The sequence below is a fragment of the Euleptes europaea genome, chromosome 2 (genome assembly GCF_029931775.1).
Source record: "Euleptes europaea isolate rEulEur1 chromosome 2, rEulEur1.hap1, whole genome shotgun sequence".
NCBI lineage: Eukaryota > Metazoa > Chordata > Lepidosauria > Squamata > Sphaerodactylidae > Euleptes > Euleptes europaea.
The window spans coordinates 84527348-84552707 of NC_079313.1; the positions used below are offsets into that span (position 1 = coordinate 84527348).

At 42.3% G+C, this 25360-nt stretch overlaps 1 protein-coding gene across 1 annotated transcript; it reads left to right on the forward strand.

The window, feature by feature from the left end:
* Nucleotides 1–8457: 8457 nt before the first annotated feature.
* On the forward strand, nt 8458–23842 carry LOC130473882 (blue-sensitive opsin P467). The gene is made up of 5 exons (XM_056845504.1): nt 8458–8972; nt 13855–14023; nt 19453–19618; nt 22460–22699; nt 23396–23842. The coding sequence occupies exons 1-5, from the start codon at nt 8612–8614 to the stop codon at nt 23525–23527; spliced, it is 1068 nt and encodes a 355-aa protein (XP_056701482.1). The 5' UTR covers nt 8458–8611; the 3' UTR covers nt 23528–23842.
* The last annotated feature ends 1518 nt before the right edge of the window (nt 23843–25360 follow it).

Consider the following 25360-nt stretch of genomic DNA (forward strand, 5'->3'; position numbering starts at 1 on the left):
TAAGACAAATCTCCCACATCCTATAAGTATGCATTTGATTTTTCCTATCTAAATGCAGAACTTTACCTACCTAAATGCAGAACTTTACATTTATCTCTGTTGAAATGCATTTTATTAGTTTTAGCCCAATTCAGCCTGTCAAGATCATTCTGTATCCTGGCTCTGTCTTCTACCGTATTTGCTTCCCCTCCCAATTTAGTATCATCTGCAAATTTAATAAGCATCTGCTGTATTCCTTCATTCAAATCATTTATAAAGATGTTGAACAACACAGGGCCCAGGACAGATCCCTGAGGCACTCCACTAGTCACTTCTCTCCAAGTGGACGAGGAACCATTAACTAGCACTCTTTGGGTACGATCTGTTAACCAGTTGCAGATCCATCTAACAATAATAGGATCTAGCCCACATTTTCCCAATTTGTCAACTAGAATACTATGTGGAACCTTATCAAAAGCCTTACTGAAATCTAGATAAACTATATCTACAGCATTCCCCTGATCCAGCAAGGTAGTAACTTTCTCAAAAAAGGAGATAAGATTAGTCTGACATAACACTCCACTAGTCACTCCTCTCCAAGTGGACATGCCCTCTTTGGGTGCAATCAGTCAACTAGTTACAGATCCACCTAACAGTAATAGAATCTATATCACATTTTCCCAATTTGTCAATAAGAATATTATGGGGAACCTTATCAAAAGCCTTACTGAAATCAATATAAACTATGTCTACTGATTTCCCCTGATCCAGCAAGTAGTAACTTTCTCAAAAAAGGAGATAAGATCAGTCTGACATGGCGTGTTCTTGAGAAACTATCTTAATAATGCAAGGAAAAGTTGAAGGCAGCAGGAAAAGAGGAAGACCCCCTATGAGATGGATTAACTCTATAAAGGAAGCCACAGCCCTCAATTTGCAAGACCTGAGCAAGGCTGTTAAAGATAGGACATTTTGGAGGACATTGATTTATAAGTCGGAAGTGACTTGATGGCATTTAACACAGAGACACTATGTGGTCCTGTATCACAAAGAGTTATTGTGCAAATGCAAATGACTCAGCAAAGTGCTCAAGAAAAATTTCAACAGCAGCCATCAGGGGCTCACCTTGTGTGTAAACTGGAAAGGTCAATCAAGAGCTTGCATTTGCCTGACAATCATGTTTGTAATTTAGCTCATACTGATGTTCTTAGAATGCCTGACCAAGATGTGCAACTTCTATACACAGGCATAGGCAGCCTTTATATGTTAATGTTCTCATGATTGGCATGTATTGTACTGGGTTCTCAAGGAAGTCATGTCTTCCTACATATATTGGAGCACTTATATCACCAGGTAGATGCTGAAAGTTTGAGTTGCGTGATGGTTTTCTATTTTATCAGAGGCGCCCTAGTTCTCTGTCATTTCAGACCATGGCTAACAGATTAGCACATGAGCTGATAAATATATTCTTTCTACCCCTTGGCCTTCCGTTCCTTCCTGGCCTTCCTGGCAGCCTTAGCTAAAACCTCCCTCCCTCCATGTTCAGAGCACACATATAGCTTTTGGGACAATCTCGTTTCTCCCTCTGAATGACATTGACTTGTTCCATCCCCCTCATCCTTGCAGAGGGGAGGGGAAAGGTGCTAGAGCTTATGGAATTAACAGATCAGGGTAACAAAACCCGACATATGCCACAGATTACAAGGAGAGTCCGATTGAGAAGAACTGGATTCTTTTCCCATCACAGCATTGCCTGGAACAAAAAACCGCAAACTGCGGGGAGAAAACATAGCAGAAGAATCAGGTTCCAAATCCCAAGCCAGGTAGTCTCAGACAAAGGAAGAGTGCTAACAAACACTTTATATTTTCAGTTTTTAAAATTGGTGTGGAAGATAACAAAGGGATGGATACAAGAGGTGGGTGCCTGTCCTTTCTGGGCAGAAGCTGTACCAATTTACTATACAAGGGCATCTTGAGATGAATGTTAGTTTTGGATATTTCCTATCCCTCTTGAGTGGCCTAACCCTTGTTCAAAATGCCACCTGAGCTGTTACAAACAGCTTCCGGGTTAAAGCATTAAGCTGCTGAGACAAAATTTCCATGCCCATTTAGAAGGTGCTTCATGTTCAGTCATTCATGTGAAGCATACTGAGACCTGCAACAGGAATTAATTACTAGGTGAAGCTATCTTCCTCAGTTACATGTGAGTACACATGTTGGAGATTCGTCTCAAGCATCGTGCCAAGCAGCTTTGCCCTGTGCCTTAGCTCGCACTACAGGTCCTGGTCATGTCTTGTCAATAAGTAACATGTTTGAATAATTATTTAATTACTGGAGAAGAGACACATATCCCTTGGAATTATGGATGGGTAATTAAAGTGACCTACATGTCAAAGATGGAATTGCTGGCAGTCTGTCTCCCCTTTGCACCTGCACAATTGGATGTATGCTTCAAATGACTGATATTGAATACAATGCATCACCTTCCTTTTGTGTCTGTATAACCAGCTACATCAGCAAGAACTAATCGCAAGATTAGCTGGATTCATGAGCAGACATCAAAGGCACACAAACATCTAAGCACTAACTCTCAACTCAGAATTTTCAAATGGATTTTTTCTTTTAACTATGTAGTCTTTAACAGTTGGAACCAGCAGTATGGTTAGGGCAGGGGGCCAGCAGTAGGCCAGTGAGGGGAGAATAAGGAAAAAAAATTGCTGTTAAGTTGATGGCATCATTTCTGGGGCAAACACGGAAATGATGTCACACTGCTGTAGGATTCAAGCACACTCTTTAGTAAAACCATAGTTTTTTTTTTTTTGCTGAATCCTATAGCGGTGTGACATCACTTTTGGGTTGGCCCTAGAAATGACATCATGTTGTCATCATAACAGTGCCCCATGTCCCTGTCCCCCAGTCTCCTGCAGGGTACTAGTCACTGACTAACAATGTAGCTGGCAGCTGTGAGAAACACCTTTAATCATGCAAACAAACATGCCCAGGCCAGACATTATGAGAAATATTTAGTTATTGCTTCCTCACATGTCTCATAAACACATGAAGCTACCAGTGGTTTGTTAGTCTAACTAGATGAGTCTATCTAGGCAGCAGCTCTCAGGTAGAGGTCTTTTACATCATCTGCTACCTGATCTTTTTAACTGGAGATGCTAGGATTGAACTGGGGACCATCTGCTTTCAAAGCAGATGCTCTGCCACTGAGCCATGGCCCTTCCCTGAGCCTGAGTCTCTCTGGTACCATCTAGTAAAACAAACTCATGACATGACTTCATCATGTATAGAGTTTACTTGCCTCAGTTAATTGGCTGTCATTTGTAGGGGGGCAGAGAAATGTGTGATGATATACTTTCATTTTACTGGATATTAGAAGAGAGACTGGTAACTACACATCCATCGTAACATCTAATTATGCCATTGGGGATGCCTAGAGACCCTCCCTCTCCAGGGAATGACTGGTGAACCGTTTTATGTCTGTAGTGTAGACACCCCCTTCATGTCATGCTTGTGTCTTCTTCATTACAATAACTTTTAAATTTGATTGGGAAGTAAGGCCCAGAGAGAACAAATTACTTGCCCAAGAATAAGGAGCAGAAGTAGATGACACAACTGACTTTCTTTCCAAGTTCTGGGACATTGTTTCTGCTGATCAACCTGCTTGATGGTTATGGTGTTTGTTTTGGTTTTACAGTTTATAGTTCTTCGTGGACTTGTAAAAGATGCAGGTAATATTGTCTGCTTGGGATGTTGTCAGCATTCTCTTCACTTGATCTAGTTTGGAGGCAGTAGAGATCAAGGATGCGTGTATATGTGTGTGTCCTCAATGGAAGGTTTTTAAAAATGTGTAAGTAGAAAAACTTCTGTCAGGTTTTTCCCCCCCGCTTCTTCCCCGAGGAAGTCATCCATCCAAAATCCAACATTTGCTCAACCCTGATAAATAAACTCATTTTAGGAAACAGGTCTCTGTTTTTCTCTTGCCTCAAGACATTATTTGTGGGGCTGAAGACTGAAATTACATGAGGCCTGGACTTCTTACTGTGTTTGCACAGCAGCAATAAGACAAGTCCCGATATCAGAAAACACACTTCCTTAGCACGCTTGGGGTCCATTTATTATAGCATGATGTGCTGTAGGCACAAGTTATATCAGTTTGAGAAAAAACCCCACCAACTCAGGATCCTACAGGCCCTAAATCTCATATTTCTATAGAGTTGCCAGGTCCCTCTTCGGCACCGGCAGGAGGTTTTTGGGGCGAAGCCTGAGAAGAGCGGGGTTTGGGGAGGGGAGGGGCTTCAAGGCCATAGAGTCCAATTACCAAAGCGGCCATTTTCTCCAGGGGAACTGATCTATCGGTTGGAGATCAGTTGTAATAGTGGGAGGTCTCCAGCTAGTACCTGGAGGTTGGCAACCCTATATTTCTACATGTATGTATGTTCCACTGTCTTCAGGGGAATGGATATCATGTATATTAAGGCTGAAACATTAATTGATTCATTGACTTGATCAAAAATCTTGGGCTTGATTAACTGAGCATAGCCTCCCATGTCGACCACTAAGGCAAGTATTCACATTAATAAAACCATGTCGCTCCTCTTCTAAATATGCAGCAAGTGTGAAAATTACTACTGGAGATTTGATTGGTTGTTCAGATTTTTTTTTAAAAAAATGTTGCTTGGGCAGCAGCTGCATCAACAGCGCAAGGATCGACACTGAGTTACTGAAGTTAAGCTGTGGCCATCATTTTGCAGGAAGCAGAGCCCCTGTTGTAAGGGCTCACTTAAAGGCATACACACGCGTGTACATCACAGTCCCAAGGTCACCCAGTTTGTTTCATGAACCCAGGTCTCCCTGGTTGTAGTCCAAAACTCTGATCACTATACCACACTGCATCTCTTTGATGTGTTATTTAGTGGGTCTTGTGGCAATATTTTTAGTGTGTTCTCTTTTGTCAGGCAGCCATCTAGAAGAAGTATGAATGTGTGATGTCATCTATCAAATGATAGACCATTTAAACCATTCTTCAAAATATGAGACTAAGCTGGATTCCTATGAATGCTGATGGCACAGGTTCGCATGCTTGATGCCTCATGGGCAATGCAGGAAAAACAAAGACCAACAAAATGACTCTACTGGAAAATGTGACTACTTTTCTGAGTTAAAGGATGATCAGTTTGTAGCTGGGATCTTGAAAGTGAATTAAACCCAGGATAGGCTCACCAGGGTTAATTATATCAGTTTATCTCCTTTCAGCTGAGCGTATGAGGATTTACTAGGCTTTTATGGGGCAGATGGAAGTAGCAGGACGAAATGAAGCCCTTGAGACTCAGAGACTCCTAACATTGCAACACACATACTTAGGAATTTTATAGAGCAGCTCATGTTTTCTGTTCTCCCTCATATCTGCTAGTACCCTGGGAAAAGAAATTGCAAATAGCGCATTGTGGCTTGGATTCTGAATTCTGAAATATGCATGCTGGGTGTAGCCAATCAAAGTTTTGAGCCTGTTTCTCTACATAAAAATGTAGCTTCTGTCAAATTCTTCCCAACCAGATTCCAAGCTAGAACCCTGGCCTTTGGCTGAAGTGGCCTGATTACAGGAAGGGCCTTGTCAGTTTTTAGTGAATTCTGGATCTGGTGTGAAAATTGCAGGCATGTAAGATAAGATGTCCAACATTACCTGGGTCTGGTGATGTCATCTATTTTGCGCTGTGCTGTAGACCTCTCAGCATAATTAGAGAAATCTGGCAATATTTGGAGACATTCCCAGACTGCCTAATACGCACCCCCCATGCATGCCCCCGGAGCACCACCATGATATGAATTTGATGACATCACAGACCCTCTGCCACACCAGAGAGTGTACAATAGGGCCTAATATGACTTAGAGATGTCCATTGTCAACCCCTCAATGTGCTAGTTACTTGTGGATAGGTAATTTCATAGTCTAAGGACTTAGGGTGGGCTGGAAGTAATTTCTTCTCAAGTCTGCCAAAGAAATTCCAGAGTGAACCCTAGCACATTAATCTATTCATATTAAAGGGAAGAAAAGTTTTATTGGTATCCATATATATCACTCACTGCGTATTCACAAGGATTTCAGTTTTGGATATCATCAAACCTTCAATGTGCTGAATATTTTAGTGGAGATCATTTCAGGGCCTGGAGAGGACAATTGCCACATATATAGCTTCCACATTCCACTACAAAGTTTTGGGTGACCAGGAATTCATTTTTCCCTGGGGTTTAACAAAGCTTTTCAAAGTGGAAGCCTGAACTTCACCCCGAAAATAAGATAAGATTTACTACATCTACATTGTGTTGTGGAACCTAGCTGAAAGATGAAACCACAACCTTAACTATAAGAAAAAGCATCTTGAAGATTGAGGGGCTCAGAAATGGATTCCACAGATGCAATGCCTCATTACAGATTTTCACTTAAAGGGTTCCCTTATTGTACATTCAATGACAATTTACCAAGCTGGTTTTACAAGCTGCAGCCAAAGAGACCCCTTAATATTCCCAATCCCTGCAAAGCTTTCAGAGGGACTGGTATCTCAATTCCTGAGGGAGAATTTTATCAGTACTGGTAAGGTAAGAGGCAGGAGGGACTCCCCTGGGAAACTGAGTGACCTTTACTTTTCTAAAAAGACAGCCAGAATATTTAAATGAGTCCAACTTTTACTGGGACAAATCTTCTTGTCATCTAAATTCTGGGTCATTTGGGAAATAACACAGGGATCAATGCAATTAAACAAAGTATGCCCCAGAATTCAATCATAGATGGACTATAGGAAGAGGCTAAGTTTATGATTTCTGGTTCCAAGGGGACCAAGATCCTTCTGGGCAAATGTTTCATGTTTCAGGTGATGATAACTCACCAAACTGGTTTTTGAAGCTACAGCCAAAGAGCCTCCTTAATGTCCCCAAAGCTGTGAGAGGGACTGACATTTGACTGATATGCACTCCTCACGACCAGAAGCACATGATGGGTCCTAGGGAACAGCAGGTAGCTCTTTGTTCGAATGTCCCCATATTTCCCCATGGAAAACCAGAATAAGCTGCACAGTTCATGCCAGTCTTTGTCAGTTGATTGGCTCATTGGACTGAAAACATCTGCACATTGGGCTGTGGATCAAATGTTCTCAAGAAATATCTCTGATCTTCAGGGTAATGGCTGTCTGAACATGCTCTTAATGGTTTTAATAAAGTATTTTAAACTTCTGTATTCTCAAGGGCTATTCTCTTCACCAAACTGGTAGTCTGCTGTGATGTACTCAGGGAGTTATGTTAACTCCGTATCCCGACATCCTGGGGGGACATCACTTGGTAAACCAAATTAGATAGTTGTCCAGTTCCTCCAGGTTCATGGGTGGTACTAAGTCTATGCTAGAATAGACAGAAAACCAGCAGCTGACCACCAGATACAGCTGGGTTATTAAGTGAAACTCTGTCAGATGACATACCACTCAACTCGCTTAAATGGCTAGTATTCCCTTTCTCTGAAACCTAGCTAAGAAGGCAATGGAAGCAATCCTAAACATATTCATTTGGAAGTATGTCCCCTGTTATTCAGTGGGGCTTACTCCCAGACAAGGGTTCTTAGGATTGCAGCCAAAGGCGTTAACACTAAACCCAATACTCCCTAGAACTCAGTTACACCAGTATTTGGGTAGAACCCAGTTATACCACTAGTTACATGCTATTCCCATATTCAAGATTAACAACAGATAACAACAACAACAACACTTTGGAGTGTTTAAAGTGTTTCATATAATCTCAGTAATTTTTACAACAACAGCATAATAAGAATGATAATGACAGTATGATTATTATTATTCTCATATTAGGGAGAAGTTGAGGGGAGGGGAGATTCCCAGCTAATAATTCACTAGGCTTAACCACTGCATTGCATCAACACTCTTTCCCCAATGCTGTTCACTGTAGCAACTGCAACATCACAAACAGCCATCTACTTCTCCCAGTCCCTTCTCAGAGCTTGGGACTGAATCCAGAAATGTATCTTCATGCATCTGTGAAAGTGCAAACCAACCAACAAACAAACATACACACGGCAATGAAGAATTCACCAGTGTGATGTCACTGAGGAAGCAATTGTATATTCTTTCATATGGATTCCTCTCTCCTTTCCTTTCACACATTTTAACTAACTTAACATTGCTCTGTATCAACTACATGCCAGCCTATCCTTCTTCTTTCTTTCCAGATAAATGAAGACCTTTAAGTAATATTAAGAACTTACTGGAAATTAATACGCATTAGGGCAGGTTTGGGGGCCAACTAGCTGCTTAGAGAGTGCTTAAAGCATCAGCCCCTCTCAATCTCATTGCCCTTGTCGTATAAAGTTAGCCTAGACCCTAATCCTTCCCTCCCATCCTCCCTCCTTCCTTTCCTTTGGCAGAACCCTATAAAAAACCCCTTTGGATCCTGGCTCCGCCAGTCCCAGGACATAGATGAGGGCAGACATACCAGCTCTGTGTTCCCTTAGGGGATTTGCTCTTTTTTTAGAATTTTTTAAAAAATAATCAAATTTGGGTGGAAGCCTTTCAATTAAATTGGCTGAAAAAACCACAACAATAATTATAACTCCTCAACAGCAATCATGAATGGAACAGAAGGTATCAATTTTTATGTGCCACTGTCCAATAAAACAGGGCTGGTTCGGAGCCCCTTTGAATATCCCCAGTTTTACTTAGCTGAGCCTTGGAAGTTCAAACTTTTGTCCTTCTATATGTTCTTCCTCATCCTTGCTGGGTTGCCTCTCAATGGCCTCACCCTCTTTGTGACCTTCCAGCATAAGAAGCTACGGCAGCCACTGAACTACATCTTGGTCAACCTGGCAATAGCAAACCTTGTGATGATCGTCTTTGGCTTCACTACCACCTTCTACGCATCCTGGTATGCCTACTTTGTATTTGGTCCCATTGGCTGTGCCCTTGAAGGCTTCTTTGCAACAATTGGAGGTAAGTGACATGAGGGGGATAGTGAGCAGCATTGCAAGAAAAGATTGGCATATGTCTAGCCTAGTTGGGGGGGGGGGTTTAATATGATTGTCCGAGATTGCCCTGCATATGCTGGATTCTGCCATGTATCATGCAAAGGATCCAACACATCTGCAAAAAGCTGGTCCATATAGTGACTATCTGAAGCATTTCAGAATCAGTTTTATATCATAACATTCACTAATAAAACTTCATAAATCAAGAAAAATACAGGAGAAAGGCTATTAAAATAGAAATACTTTCCCATGCATTTATTTATTCTGAACTAAAATTTTAAATATGCCTACTTATTTATTATTTTGCTTTGAAGTGACAGTACCTCCCAAATACATTCCTCTTGTCTTTATCTGAGCTCAAATTATATGAAGCATTAGGGGCTGAATCCAAAGAACCACGAGCAGAACTCCATTAGTGGAACAGATCCTTCCCTTCACCTTTGACCTGCAGATTCCCACACAACTGCTAAAGTTGCTCCTGAGGAACAGGGGTCCTTTGGAAACCTTGTGGGTTACAGCATGGGTGGGTGGGTGGGGGAGACGACTGAAGGTCTTGTGGAAAATCTCTGAAAATCATGGTTCCCTTCTTTCACAAGCAGAAGTACATCCTCTGCATCCTCTCTGCAGGTTCAGGGACCTGAGACTGCTTTAAATGTGAAAAAATTCTTGCTTAGAAAGCAACACAGCTAAACCATGTCTGTCTCTTTATGGATGGGTTGCATGGCAGCTCCCACACAGACAGATGGTCCATGTAGAAATTCTCCCATCTCTGGAGGAGGTTGTATCCTAAATCTAGGAATTCTGATGGAGCTGTTTTTATTTGTAGCGTCATCAACAAATGATGGTGAGTTGCTTCTCCCTCTCCAACAGTATATCCCTTTTTCTGTTTCAAGGACAAAACGGATTTTGGCTGGGTACATAGAACTAAAGTCTACCCCTGGTGAAACCAAACTGACATCACACCCAGAGTCTTGGGTTTCAATATGATTAGCAGCATTAAATACTCCAGGATGGGAAAATGAGTGTGCTGTCTGCCACATAAATTGTGAATGTGTGAGTTCACATGCATAAAATGAAAACACTTTATTCTACCTTTTAGTTGCATGTCATGAAGTACACAGTGGTGTGTTTTTGTTTTTTGTTTTAGATTGGGGCTGCAGGTGGAAAATGAAAGATTGTTCAACTGAAGGAACATTTACTATTAATAAATTAACATATCACTCCTAACTAGATTATAAACCATGTCCATGTTGTTATTCCTTCTGCTTGAGAAGAATCTCATGTACTGCAGACTTTTCAGATTTTGCCTGATACTCCAATAAATGAAAAATGTCACTTCTTATTCTGCTGGACATATTTCCAAAAGGTGCTGCAGAAGGACACAGCTGGTGCAGAGTCCATATTGCAAAAGGAGACAGAGCACAGCTGTGCAGTGCTTCTTATGGCAGCTGGAAATGTTCTCGCAGAACACCATTCCTAAAATCTGCAGATTCGGAAGCTTAATACAGCATTTATCTCCCTCCAGTTTTATATCGCGGATAGAAGTAATTGCAGAATGGGCTGTGCTATGTGCAAAAAGGGATGTTTGATGTGCCTCATCTCCTACTGTAGTTCTGAGAGTGCTCCAGAAGAAAAAAAAACACCTGCCTTTTCCAAGGAGCTGTTTTATACACAGCCAAAGAGAGCCAACCAAAACGAGCCACTTTTAAAGTTTTATTGATTTCAGTAGGAAGATGTACTTACGGGTGAACATTTGTTCTAAGGTAGAACAAGATGAAGGTGCAATTCCTGATGATGAGGAATTTAGTAGAGATCAGGTTCAATGCTAAAAAAGAGGAAAATATGATCTAGTTCAGTTGAGGTTTGATGGTATGGAAAAGGAAGTAGATTTTTATGTGCTTCATCAGAGTGAAGAAGACTGAGTCAGAGATCTCATGGAAGACCTGAGAAGTTACCCAAAGACAGAAGATCATCAAGAAGTATAAATAGTCCTTTATCCCTAGTGTGAGGAGGGTAAACATCCCCTGAAGAATTCACACGCATCTTTTTTTTAATAGTATTTGTGTATTTTATTTTTATATAATGTTTATTTAATAATATGTTTCATCCATCTTTCTATTACAAAGTCCATATTTCAAAACAGGTAGAAAAACATCTTTATAATAATGTCAAAATCTCTGAATTAAAGGAGAATCAAACTGATAATGCCCAAGGCTGCACTGATTCATTTGGCTTGATACTGTTCCAATATTGTATTAATAGGAACCATCTTTGTAATAGTTTCTGTGCAGAAAATCTCTTGTCTTCTCTTTGCCTAAATATTGTAACTTTTCCATCAACATAATATGCCAACATTGCCTGAGCCAAGGCTCAACAGAAGGGCTGTTCTTTTGATTCCAGTGCTTGGCCAACAACATCCTTGCTGCCAAGATCAAATTCCATGTTTTTCCTCCAGCTATGGGTCCATCTGACCAAACAAAATAAGCATTGGAGTACATTCCCCCCTCCTACACATGAAGCCAGCTGGGTGACCTTGGGCTAGTCACAGCTCTTAAAGCTCTCTCAACTCCACCTACCTCACAGAGCATCTGTTGTGGGGATGGGAAGGGAAGGTGATTGTAAGCTGGTTTGATTCTTCATTAAGTGGTAGAGAAAGTTGGCATATAAAAACCAACTACTACTCCTCTTCCTCCTCCTCCTTCTCTCCTATAATGTCACTCAAAAACTAGAAAGTGCTGGGCAGCTCCACCATAAATGGATAAGGGATCCTTTGTCTGCTGTGCATCACCAGCACTGATCTCTTGTCTTATTGACCATCTTGTTTATTCTAACAGGGCGTAGTACCATCTTAACATAAGTTTTAACCAATTTCCTCCAATATTGATGTTTATTGAGGCTCGCAAAATATCCTTCTAGATTTCCCCCAATTTTTCAATTGGTATCTCCTGCCTCAAGTTTGCTTCCCATTTAGATCTATAAACTGGGTCTCTATACTGAAATTCAAATAGAATATTATAGAACTTTGCCAAGAATCTTTTAGAAGGCCCTGAGTATGTCATAGCTTTCTCAAAGAAATCCAGAGCTCTGAAAATATCCTCCCTTGAGTCTAACCCTCTGAAAAAATTCTGAATTTGCAAAAATTGCAATATTACTAACTAGTTATCACCTAATGTGCTATTGATTTGTTTCCAAGAACAAAACATCTCTTCTTTGCATATGTTCAGAAGTCTGTTATATCCTGCTTATTCCTACTTGGAAAAATTTCCTGCCACTCTGGCCTAGGAAAATATTTATTATAAAAGATTGACATTAACAATGACTTATCAAACTATAATGGTCTCCTAAAGTTATCCTAGGACATACATAGAGAGAGAGAGATATCAGGTTGGCCTTAGATTTAGGAGTTTAAGTTTTGGAGATGTTTTGTTGTCTTTATATTTGTCATCTGAACAAAGCCATGCTGCAAGCAGTAACATTAACTCTCACTGCTCTAACTCCCATGATTTAATAAATTGTCCCACTATAAACCAGGACCTTATTGCCACAAATCTTGTAGCGTGATAATAATTTTCTATCACTTGCATTCTTTTAAAAGCAATCTAAATACTCCTTTAGGATATGACTGCAAATTCCTCTCTTTGCGGATTAGGTGCACTTATTTAAGTTCTGAGACTGCACATGATAACCCCCCCCCCAACACAGACAGGCACTGTTTATGCAGACTGCAGAAATGGATGTTCTTTTCACCACTGGGGGATGCTTCCTTGTGTGTGAACAGTGCTTATGGCAAGTCTCATTGCATGCTGCGGTACCAACTCAAAATCTGGAGCATCTGTTTTGAATCTGTAGCTGAGGTCAAAGCAAGCAAGCAAACAAACAACCTTTTCCCAAAGTATGCTCAGTGCCTGTTGTCTTCACTCATTCCATAAGCGATCCAAACCTAGCCATGTAAAATCTATCTGACTAGCCTTGAACCCTCCCCCACAAAATTTGAACTGGACAGAAATGTTGACTATTAATCAGAAAAGGAAAAAAAATGTTTCAGAAGGAAGAAAAAATGATAATGAACAGAACGGAAACAAAGGATTTCTGATGTCCACATAGCCTCAGTAGGGCATGCTGTCAGACAGGAAAAAAAAAAAAGGCAAGATAGACTTGAAAGCAGCAGCTGCCTTTCCAACACAAAACCCCCGTGTACTTATCACCAGATAATCACATGCTGGGGGCATTAGCAGGCTTATGGCACAGCCTTAACTCAGATAATCCCCTGAGTTTTGATTACTCTGATAAATAGATTAACAGACCCAAATGTTCATGTACACAGCCAAAGTCTGACAAGGCCTGCGACACTGTTGGCATTTTAGCCTTGTAACAAATTGCTGTCAGTAGATTTTCCGTGGCTGTATCTGTGCCCTGACCTAGATAGCCCAAGCTAGCCCGATCTCGTCAGATCTCAGAAGCCAAGCAGGGTCGGCCCTGGCTAGTATCTGGATGGGAGACTACCAAGGAACACCAGGGTCACGATGTGGAGGCAGGCAATGGCAACCCGCCTCTGAACATCCGTTGCTTTGAAAACTCTATGGGGTCACCATAAGACAGCTGTGACTTGACGATAAAGAAATGCCACAGATGCCATTAGTAGCGTCCATGGCCTTGCAGACCATCATTTTGTTGAATGTATATTCTGATCATCTCTTAGAAAAGGTGAACTGTGAGTCTCCTGATTCTCCCTCTGAGTAGGGACCTGCATACCCTACTCTTGTGCTCTCTTAAACGTTCTTCCACAGCTAGCCAGCTGATATTGCATTGCTTTGTATTTCCCTCAAACTCCCCATTGCTTCTTGCAGGTCAAGTGGCACTCTGGTCGCTGGTGGTCCTGGCCATAGAGCGCTATGTTGTGATATGCAAACCCATGGGCAACTTCCGCTTCTCCTCCACTCATGCCATAATGGGCATTGTTTTAACTTGGTTTATGGCCTTAGCCTGTGCAGGTCCACCCCTGGTAGGTTGGTCCAGGTAAGTGCAATTATCCTTTTATATTCTTTTCAATTATCCTTTTATATTCTATTGCACTGTCTAAATGCTCTCAAATCAAATGTTCTAGGAATTGGCTAGTCATGCAGTATTGATGTCAGCAGCTATAAACCAGATCCTCATCTACTTTCATTAGCATCAATAGGCTGGCACCTGATAGAGGACAGCAGATACCAAAATGAAAATTTATCCCTTTATAAGCAGTTCATTAGACTGCATAGCCAGGGATCTTTGTGAATGCTAATCATGCAGGTGGGACTCCTAGGTTAATATGGGGACTTGTCAGTATGATTTCTCAGTCAGTTAATCCCCCCAACAACCACGTCTCCTTGTTGTCTCATACCTAGAGGACAATGGAGGCGCCTAGATTTCAATTGGAGACCTCCTTCTCAATGCAGTGCTTTAGTCTCTCATGTTTGTTCAGTGTGCCAGTGCATTGAACCTGTGGGATGAATGGCTTGGTGGTTATATGAGTACTTCACAAAGCAACCCAGCTTTCCCTGCAATACTGCAAAAAATGATAAAAGTGTAGCAAACATAGGTTGGGCTGTGAACAAGGTACAAAGCTTTCTCAAGTGCCAAGGGTGGCCAAGTGCTCAATTAAACCTGCCCTGTGGAAAGCAGCAACCTTGCATGCTATTCATTCTGTGCCTTCCCATGTGGATCAGAAATAGACCTCAAACTGTTTGCTTTGAGATCCTGCTCGGAAACAGAGCATCAGATGTCTGGGCGCCACAAACCTCCCCAGCACTCTATTAAGGGGTTTTCAGCCTTATACTGTATTTGCTATTTCCAATTTGGGCTCCCTATATAACTCTGCAGATGCATTTAATTTTGATTTTTTATACTGTGCCCTACTAGGGTTGTGAATTTTTAAACTGGTCCCTCTAGCTATCCTTTTAATAACAATGTGATCTGCAAGCAATTATCAAGTGAAGTTATTTAACTTCATACCATGAAGAGCTTCAGCTGTCCATTTCCACTGTTTCAATTGACCGTTCTTCTGACCTAAGTCTCCCATCCAAGTTCTTTTTTTTTTTTTATAAATTTTTATTAAGATTTTTTTAACAATAAAAAAATATCAAACAAAAAAACAATACATGTAACAACAATAACAAAAAAAAATAAGTAACAAAAATTACAAAATACATAATACAAACTTGGAGGAGTATCCATATATCTCATTTATTACAATCTCAAATATCAAAGTTCTTATATTAAAAAAAGAAAAGAAAAAGATACCCCTTCCCCCACCACCCACCATTAAGAGTGACCCTTCACCCGACTTCCGCAGCAGGTGTCTAATCAGATTTTACTATTAAAAATACAAAGGTATAAAATTACTCTAGTTTCTACAACTCGTTAATTATAACCATAAAATCCATTTTTGCCATCTTATCCCAATATGAGGCGGCCTTTGACCAAGTTTGTTTAAACTTTTCCATATCTTTCCCATGTAGGAAATCTGTTAATTTGGCCATCCTCATATATATCCATATCTTCTCTCTCCAGATATTAATTGAGGGTTTATTCACTTGCTTCCAAACTTTAGCTATCACAATTCTTGCAGCAGCAAAGCTATACTGGCAGACAATTCTGTCTTCATCATTGATATTTTTTGTTGGTATTCCCAATAAGCAAAATAATGGTTTTCTTTTCACACTACCATTAATCAAATTATTCGTTTCCTTCAAAACTTTCTTCCAGAATTTTTTTATTTTTTTACAAAACCACCATACATGCATATATGTTCCTCTTTCCTTACCACATTTCCAGCACAGACCCCTGTCTTCTCTGTTTATTTTAGAAATCATCACTGGTGTTATATGCCATCTGTAAAACATTTTATATAGATTTTCTCTAATTTCATTGGTTATTGTAAATTTAAATTCTTTTTTCCATAATTTTTCCCATAGTTCCAAATCTATGTTAAAACCCATCCAAGTTCTGAGTTTGATAAGCCACAGCCCTGTTCTTCTAGAACTCCGGACTATAACATTATTCCCCTAAATTAAATTTCCCCTAGTATTTCAGTCTAGTCTTGCATCCATATGTTAGAATCACAGATTCTAACATATACATCTGTTTCTAAGCAACAAAGCAGTTAATTGTCATAAAATGAAAACAAGGACTAACTGCAGCCCAAGGTTGTCCTGAACCTTTTGTTAGTTAGTCCAAAAACCAGCCAGCATGGTGTAGTGGTTAGGAGCAGTGGACTCTAATCTGGAGAACCAGGTTTGATTCCCCACTCCTCCATATGAGCTGCAGACTCTAATCTGGTGAATCGGGTTGGTTTCCCCACTCCTACACATGAAGCCAGCCTGGTGACCTTGGGCTAGTCACAGTTCTCTCAGAACTCTCTCAGCCCCACCTACCTCACAAGGTGTCTGTTGTGGAGGAGAGAAAGGGACAGAGATTGTAAACCGGTTTGATTCTCCTTAAAAGGTAGAGAAAATTGGCATATAATAACCAACTCTTCTACTTCTAAAAAAAGCCCAAGCTACTAAGCAAATAAAAAAGAAAGAAAGGAAAAGGAATAGATTCTCAGTACTTAGCAGTAAGTTTAGTGTAAGTGCTGGCAGCCTATAAAGCAATTGTCTAAAGCCATGTGCCACCTGCTGTGCTCCACTTAACAGCTGCTTTCTCCTCTGGAGAGCCCAAAGTGTTCTTGTGCATGAATGGGTGTGCATGTGCAGGGAGCACCGATACACACATACAGATACACAACATCTATATCTGCTCCACCAGCCACTAGCTTCAGCAAAAATGAAAGTCCCATTTTGTCAGCCTTTCATCACTCCATAATCCTGATGCATTTGAGTAATTCTCAAAGCCTGCGGGTTCCTCTGGCGAATAAAGCAAGCCAAAATTGTTCCTCTGGCATGTGTAGCTGATTTCCATTTACTTCTGATTAGCAATACTGGGAAGGAGCTGGGTGGTAATCTGAACAGGAGCACAGTGCTGGGAAGCTTGCGTTTCCTCATTTTTTGTTTACAGTTTAATGGAAAGACTAGGGAGTTCTTTGCCATGTCTATTCAGTGCAACCATTTCCAGCTTTCCAACAGAGAAATACTCCCACTGCATCCATCTGTCTTGCCAAATCAAAGGTTTGAGCCAGCAAAGAACATAGACAATACAAGGACTGGGTCAAATAGAGCTTTTCCCCCTACACACAAGGACCTGAATCCAAAGAGTTACTTTAAGTGCACTTAAGGGTTTGGATGTGCACAGTGGGATTTTTGACTTGTTTCCTTTGAACACAAGAGCCCTGTTCTGTATCGCAAACTGTTTTCAATGTCACCTCATTTTCAAAAGAGGCTTGGCATGCCACACTGTGGGCTGCTCTTCAAGAACGACAAGTCCAAAGCTTTCTTGGCCACGTGGTACTAGCAGTGTGATTCTTTTGATCTCAGCTAAATAGTTGTTTTTTAAAAATGTGATTGTTCCAGGATCGAAAAAAATGCCCCAGACACATGTGGCTGTTCTGGGACATTCAAATTCAGGGCTAATGTTTGGAAACACAATATCAGTGGGCATATTTGAACCTCTCCTTGCAGTTCTTGCACACCCAGGCGTATTTGAAGAGAAAGTAGGTCAAAAAGTACACCATCACTCTGATAGCGGAAACCATACTTGCTGCAAACCTGATGGACATATACTAGGAACTTTTCAGATACTGGAAGTACTCATTATGTCCGATAAATCTTCTCTGGTATTGACCAAACAATCCACTGTTATTCCAGGGTTATTTGTTGAGATAATCCCCTACCTGCACCAAAACTGTATCAGCAGTATCACATTACTCTGCCCACCAGAGAGGACCAGATCTTGTCTGAAGTTGTTAACTTTGTTTTAACCTCTTTCAGATTCTGAGGCCCAAGATACATGTTACTAGGAATTATGGCTGCTGCCAACCTGTATCTCCGCCCTTGTCAAATAATGTAAATGAAAGAAGACACATGACATTACACTATTGGGAACAGTGTCTCCTCGTCTCTTTTCAACTTCATTGGCTGCTGCCTGAAGAAGTGGGTTGGGATGGAGTGGGTACCACAAAAGCCAGAGGCTGGGCAATGAAAACTTGGTTGCTAAGTCTGAGTTTTAGCAGGGGGCATAGACCATAGACACAAGTTCCTAGGAAACTGGCATTTGGGCCCAAGAATTCTACTCCTTCCTCTACAAACCTCAGCAAGAGCAAATACTCCATAGTTTACAGTCACCCTGAGGGACCCAAGTAATCCCTGTTACCTTCCTCATCCTGCTTGCCAGAAAATCAGCAGGTGACTGACAACCTCACACTTAGCTGTGCCGAGCTGAGAATAAATTGCTAGTTCCCCAAGGAAGATAGTGAGTGTAACAATATACTGAAAGTACGTATTCCAGCAGAAGTCAGCTCTGAGCAAACAGTGAGCATGCTCAGTTCATTTGCTGCCTCTGCCCAAGTGAACTGTTGGCATGGTATTCTACTGGCCTGATTATCACTGGGATGCATCAGGCCCCCAGAGAATGAACTTCTGTGGTTTCTAGACAATGATACCATTGCCTGACCATGACAGTGTTCACTAGAGATTAATGGTCTCCTCAGTTTCCCCATGCTGTGGACTTTGCATGTTGACTGATGACATTAGAATGAGCAAGAAGATGAGTTACTTCCAGTGAAGCATTTCTTTTGTCGAAACATCCCCTCACATTTTCACAAGAAACAGCCAACCTGGGATAGACTCAGTGTTCTTCAACAAAGGCCTACGGTTAGTTGGCATAGCTTGGATGAAGTTTTTGGACAGTGTTGTAGACTAAATGTGGAGAATCAAAGTGAGAAAAATGATGAGGAATAATTGTGGCTGCTGCAAAGGATTCAGGTGTATTAGGTGTTCGGGTCGGAGGGAGTAGGAGTGACAAAGAACTGATGAGGTGGAACCTCCTCACACAGAGGTACTTTGGAACAGTCATGACTTCAATTAATGCGATCAGCTAGGGATGTGTGGGAGACCTTCCTCTCATACTTCCTGAGAAATGTTGCTAGTCCTAGAGAAACGTTTTTGCTTCCCTAAAAACTTATGTTTTGCCTCAGTATGAATCTCCAAATTCACTTTAAAATCTTGCTTTTGGCAAAATTTGATGGCAACCTGAGGGTGTGTGGTTCGCCTTTGAGAAATTGTGCTAGTTTTATCCTTTTTTTGTGTGGCTTCCTTTGACATACCTTGGATCATCCAAACAAAAACTTCTCTAACTTCACCTCAAAATTTGTTCTCTGTGTGGAATGTGCTAGCAGCTTTACAGCCAATCATTAATTTTATCACATGCTGGGCTCTGGTTTCTGAGCAAGTGATTTTTGTCTTGAGCCAAAGGTTATTTTTATATAACATTAAAAATCCTAATTCTCTCCTTTTGCTTGCTTTCTTGGTTGGCAGATTTATACCCGAGGGGATGCAGTGCTCCTGTGGTCCAGACTATTACACTCTCAATCCAGATTTCCACAATGAATCCTATGTCATGTATTTGTTTCTCGTCCACTTTTCCACCCCCTTGATAATCATCTTCTTTTCCTATGGACGGCTCGTATGCAAAGTCAAAGAGGTAGTGTATCTGCCTTCATATTTGTTAGTCTTTAAGGTGCTACTGGACTCTTGCTCTTTTCTACTTCATATTCCAGGTGTGGAAAGGAAGAAGCTGACAAGCTTCTCTTGCATCATCAGTATTGTTCAAGGGTTGCTGCAAAGTTATCTTGTTGATGACTTAAGTGCTTTCTTTTTGTCTCCTAAATTTTTTATAAATTTTATAAATCTTATCATTATAAGGAAGACAAAGAAGGGAGGGACTCTGAAAGGGCAGAATCATAAGTCAGCTGCAAAATGTGTCTTTGGAAACTGCATATCAACGGGTGTCTCTGAAATAGGGCCCACTTTATAAGGGGAACCCACTGAGACCCTCAGTCTCTGTTTTTCAGCTTCTGAGTCCCAAATGTTCAGGGTTGCCAATCCCCTGGCAGTGGTGGTGATCTCCTGCTGACTATTGTTTTCCCTGCTGCTTGAATAGATGGCAGGAGAAAGATTAAAAAATGGCAGTTGAGCAAATGGCGTGATATCACTTGTGAGGAAAACCTGGAAGTGACATCATCCGTCTCTATCAATGGGGTTGCCAACCTCCAGGTAGTGGCTGGAGATCTCCCGCTATTACAACTGATCTCCAGGTGACAGAAATCAGTTCCCCTGGAGAAAATGGCCACTTTGGCTATTGGACTCTATGGCACTGAAGTCCCTCCCTTCTCCAAACCCTGCCCTCCTCAGGCTCCACCCCCAAAATCTCCAGGTATTTCCCAACCTGGAGCTGGCAACCCTATCTATTACCTGCCAGAAACTATGGTTTCACCATAGAGTTTCTGGCAGTTCCTAGAGTGATATCAAGCCACTGCTGATGACTCCCCCCCACATGTCCCCTCAGTCTCCTACTGGTTCTAGACAACCAGTTCCATGTCACCCTCTTAATGAGCTAGTGAAAGCATGAAACTAGTCCTTGCTATTGCCACCATTTCTTTTCACCACTGGAATTTAATTCTCAGCTGTGGCAGGCAGGGAAGGAAAGAGATCAGTCCTTAAGTCTTGCTTTCCCATGACGGGCACTGCAAGGATTCTGAGAAGGGGACACAGTAATTTGAAATTCCCCAAGTCTGGGTTGCTCAATGGGTGGGGGTGGGGACTGTCCTGTGGTATAATGCCTCTAATCTCAGAACTTCAGAAACAACCAGAAACCCCTTTTGGAATCCACAATAGCTTATTTTAGCCCTTTGGAACCATAGCATGTGCTCTCCTGCATCAATAGAGTTGCCAACCTCCAGGTGGTGACTGGAGATCTCCCACTATTACAACTGAGCTATGGTGTTGAGGTTCCTCCCATCTCCAAACCCCGCCCTCCTCAGGCTCCACCCTCAAAATCTCCAGGTGATTCCCAACCTGGAGCTGGCAACTATATGCATCAAAGTGCCGCTTGGTATGTTTTCCAATTAAGTGAAGGATGAGAGACAGAGATTGTGAATTCCTAGGGAGGGTTTTGCCTTCTTCTCATGTGTTTGGGCTGGCAAATTTCCTTGTGTGTGAGGGTCTGTCTTTTAAATGTGTTGGGGGCCAAAGGCAATCTTCTTCTGCAGGCCTGTGGTGGCTGTGCTCTATGAAGGTGACTATATATGAAGCTGCCTGACACTGAATCAGACTACTGGTTTGTCCAGGTCACTATTGTCTCCTCTGACTGGCCAGCATTTAGAACAGAGATCTTCCATATTTCCTACTACCTGGCCTTTTAACTGGAGATGCTGGGAATTGAACCCGTGACTTTCTGCATGTAAAGCAGATTATCTAATTTCATTTCATTATAACATTTATATCCCATCTTTAATTGTGGTTCAAGGCAGCTGAACATAATAGTTAAAAACATTTTAAGTTTAAAACCTAAAATAAAATAGCAAACTGCAAATCTCCTCCCCCTCCCCACCCCAAAAAAGATGACTCCCATTCAAACCCCCTCAAAAGCCCTGGCAAACAGGCAGGCCTTGCAGCACCTCCTGAAGAAGGAGGGGCCCCCTCACTTCTTCGGGGAGCCCATTCCACAGAGCAGGAGCCATGATGGAAAGGGCCCAGGCTTTGATTGATGCCAGACAGGCCACCCTAAGTGGTGGAGTAGCCTGACGACCATCGTTGGCACACAGGGACATATGGAAGGAGATGGTCCTTCAAATATGCTGGTCCCAGGTTGTGAAGGGCTTTAAAGGTTATAATGAGAACCTTGAATTGAATTCTGAAACACACTGGCAGCCCATGTAGCTGTTTCAAAATGGGCAATGTATGTTCCTGGCAGCTAGCTGCAGACAATAGTCGGGTTTCCGCATTCTAGACCAGTTGTAGTTTCTGGGTTGTCTTCAAGAGCAGCTCCTTGTAGAGCGTGTTGCAGTGATGGATAAGCGTGGCAGATCAAAATCAGCGAAGACTTGGCAAGGAGAGAGTTGGTGAATCAGATGCAGCTAATAGAAGGCTCTCCTGGACACCATGCCAATCTGCTTTTCAAAACACAAGGGATGGTCCACGAGTACCCCTGAGCGCTTGACCAGCTCTGAAAAGCAATGTTGCTCCACTAAGGACAAGTGTATTCAGTCCCTCTAGAATATCAGCCTTCCCAACCAGAATTCTCTCTGCCTTGTCTGGATTTAGCTTCAGATGCTCTACCACTGCACCAAAGCCCTACCTCAGTGCAAGTGCTGGGAGGGACCAGCCTGCAGTTGCCAGCTTTGTTGACTGTTGAAGGACTGCCATCTTTGTCAAGCAATGGTGGCAGCAGTGAAGACTGGTTCAGAGGGTAATATATACATCACCAAAACTGCTTAGCATGAGAGCATTCCCTTGATTCATTTTTGTCTTTTTCTGTCTCCAGGCAGCTGCTCAGCAACAGGAGTCTGCAAGTACTCAGAAGGCAGAGAAAGAAGTTACCCGCATGGTGATCCTGATGGTGGTGGGATTTCTCTGTGCTTGGACCCCTTATGCTTCTGTGGCAGTCTGGATCTTCAACAACAAAGGGGCAGAATATTCTGTTACATTCATGACAGTACCTGCCTTCTTCTCTAAGAGCTCATGTGTCTACAATCCTATCATCTATGTCCTCTTGAACAAACAGGTGGGATTTCCCCTGGATTTGGCAAAGACCCCCCCGCTTTTGGCTATGGAATTCCCCAATAGACTCCACTGCAAACCTCTTTGAATTTACATTTTGCATATTCTTCCTGCTATTTCTTTCTCTAATTATCAGCCCAACTTTAGAAAGCAACTCACTCCTGCTTTGCAGTTCTCTGTTGCCATCGTTTTGAATCTGGGCACGGCTTTGCTGATAAAGCTCAGTGCCATTCAAAAGCAACCTTTTAGCCCAAGTCCAAAGTCCAAGTGGATGGGACAGTTTTTCAGTTTGTAGAGTTGCCAACCTCCAAGTGGCAGCTGGAGATCTCCCTCTATTATGACTGATCTCCAGGCGACAGAGATCAGATAACCTGGAGAAAATGGCCACTTCAGAAAGTGGACTCTATGGCTTTATAGCCCATTGAAGTCCCTCCCCGCCCCCCTCAGGCTCCACCCCCAAAATCTCCAGGGATTTTCCAACCTGGTGCTGGCAACCCTATCAATGTGGTCCAATAGTGATAATTGCTTCGTAGACATTGTTACATCACTTTGTGGTGTTGGTTAATGTCTGTTGTTTATATCCCAGTGAGGCATGTGGAGACCTTTTGCCTTGTCCCATAGTATACACTTTGGAGCTGAGTTTCCTTGATTGTTGAGTTTATTTGAATAGTTCTAGAACATCTCTCTCTCTTTTTTCCAGTTCCGTAATTGCATGATCACCACAATCTGCTGTGGCAAGAACCCCTTTGGTGAAGAGGACGTTTCATCAACTGTATCGCAGAGCAAGACTGAGGTATCTTCTGTCTCCTCCAGCCAGGTGGCACCTGCATAGGCTACGGACAGTTTGATCTTTGGGGACCTGTCGCACTCTGGGGCCAGGAAATAGAAGTATGCTTACCCACCTGACATCTGGTCCACAACCTCCTCTCATGCAATTGTTCCCCTAATGCACAAATGTTGTATGCCACACACATAGAAGAGTGCACAGCATAGCATGACCCATTTGCAGATATCTAGTTGTACCAACACTATATATAATCTCCCTGTGCAATAGTTGTGTGTGTTCTCTAACCATTTGTGCAAGCATTACTTTGGGCAAATATCTGCAAATGCACCCAGTGCATTTGTTGAAAAGGACGCGGTCCCTGTCAAGCATGCCCTGAGATATGTGTTCACCAATTACCGCAGCGCTTGTACAAGGGCCCTGCCAATTCACAGTCCCCCTTGGACACTTTGTTTTGTCAGAACAACCCCACTTGTACTTACACAGAAAAGGAAATAAAATTTTCTCTAGGTTGCTGGATGCTGATGATTGTTGTTTGGTGGTACAGAACGGCTTGTTAAGCTGAGGCTGGCTGAGGACAAAACTCTATGGAACAATGAGGATGACAGAGTAGGAGATGTCAGTAGTGGTGATGCAGGGCCAAAACTCTGAAGCTGGGCATGCAACTGAGGTCTGAGTTCCTAGGACGGCTTTAGAGCTTTCAGTGTTCTCTGGGCAATTGTCTCCACTGGAAACAAAGGCAAGGCCAAAGTCAGAGACATCCATAGTGCACGGCAAGCAAAGAGTGATGGATTCCATCTAATTGTAAATCATGGTATCTGTGTTGCCGTACTACAGGGATCCCCCAACATGGGGCCCATGGGTGCCATGGTATCCACCGACACCTTTTTGGATGCCCACCAAGTGTTTTTAGAAAGTGGGTGGGGCCAGGTGGGGCTTATGTCCAAGAAGGCTTCTGATTGGCCATTGGAGATTTTCATTGGGCAGATTTTTAAAAAAATGTTGCTTTGGCAGCAGCTGCCACCATAACCCAAGGATCTTCGCTGTGAGACCGAAGGTAAGCTGTGGTAGCCATTTTGTGGCTTGTTCCACCTCCTGCAGCAGCCATTTTGTGGCTGTGCTGACCACACTATCAGAATTCCAAAGGTACCTACCTGCAGACTCAAAAAGGCTGAGGACCCCCTGCTCTATGATGTCTATCTCTGTGCTCATTGTCACACTCTGCATCCACATCCTTTCCCGGCCTCAATACCATCTCTCATTTGTGGTAGCTATCAGTAGCCATGGTCACTGACCCTTCCTCCTAAGGAACAATACACTCTTCCTTTTTTTGAGCCACAATGCTGTAGAAAGCTTCCTGCTATACCACCAACTTAAGCAGTCAACCTACACCCATGGCCAGAGATGTCAGTATTGAGGCTGGTACAGGAAGCAAAACATCCAGGCTACCAATTATTCAAAAGGTCAGAGGGGGTCATTTATAGGTGCTGGGTTTTTTTAATGAACAAAGTGCAGGTTTTGCTTAGCTGTTGTGCTTGGGAAGGGAATTACAGTAGTGGCTACGTGAAATGAGCAGAAAGGGAGGAAATACAGTCTATGGCTGAGGGCAATTAAAAACAAACTCTTTTTCAGTATGTCATGTGATGCTCCCCCCCACTTCCTTCAGCCACCATGGGGATGTTGGCCCCTAAGCTTTCCCAGGCCTCAGAATGGGGAGAGGAGGGGGTTACACCACCAGGGACCTCTCTTTCCCCTGGATGCCTGCTCCTACCAGCCTGCAGCAGGATCCGTTGCTTCCTCTCCAGCCTGTTGTGGGAACTGCCTTATATGGGTTGGGTTTGCTATGCCTCTTCCCTAGCCTCCCCCAATCCCCTGCCCTCT

Excerpts from the sequence above, each read along its gene's own strand:
- LOC130473882 (XM_056845504.1), top strand. The coding sequence starts at position 8,612 with ATGAATGGAACAGAAGGTATCAATTTTTATGTGCCACTGTCCAATAAA. Across the intron at positions 14,024-19,452 it reads CCCCTGGTAGGTTGGTCCAG|ATTTATACCCGAGGGGATGC; the intron begins GTAAGTGCAATT and ends CTTGGTTGGCAG. Across the intron at positions 19,619-22,459 it reads TCGTATGCAAAGTCAAAGAG|GCAGCTGCTCAGCAACAGGA; the intron begins GTAGTGTATCTG and ends TTCTGTCTCCAG.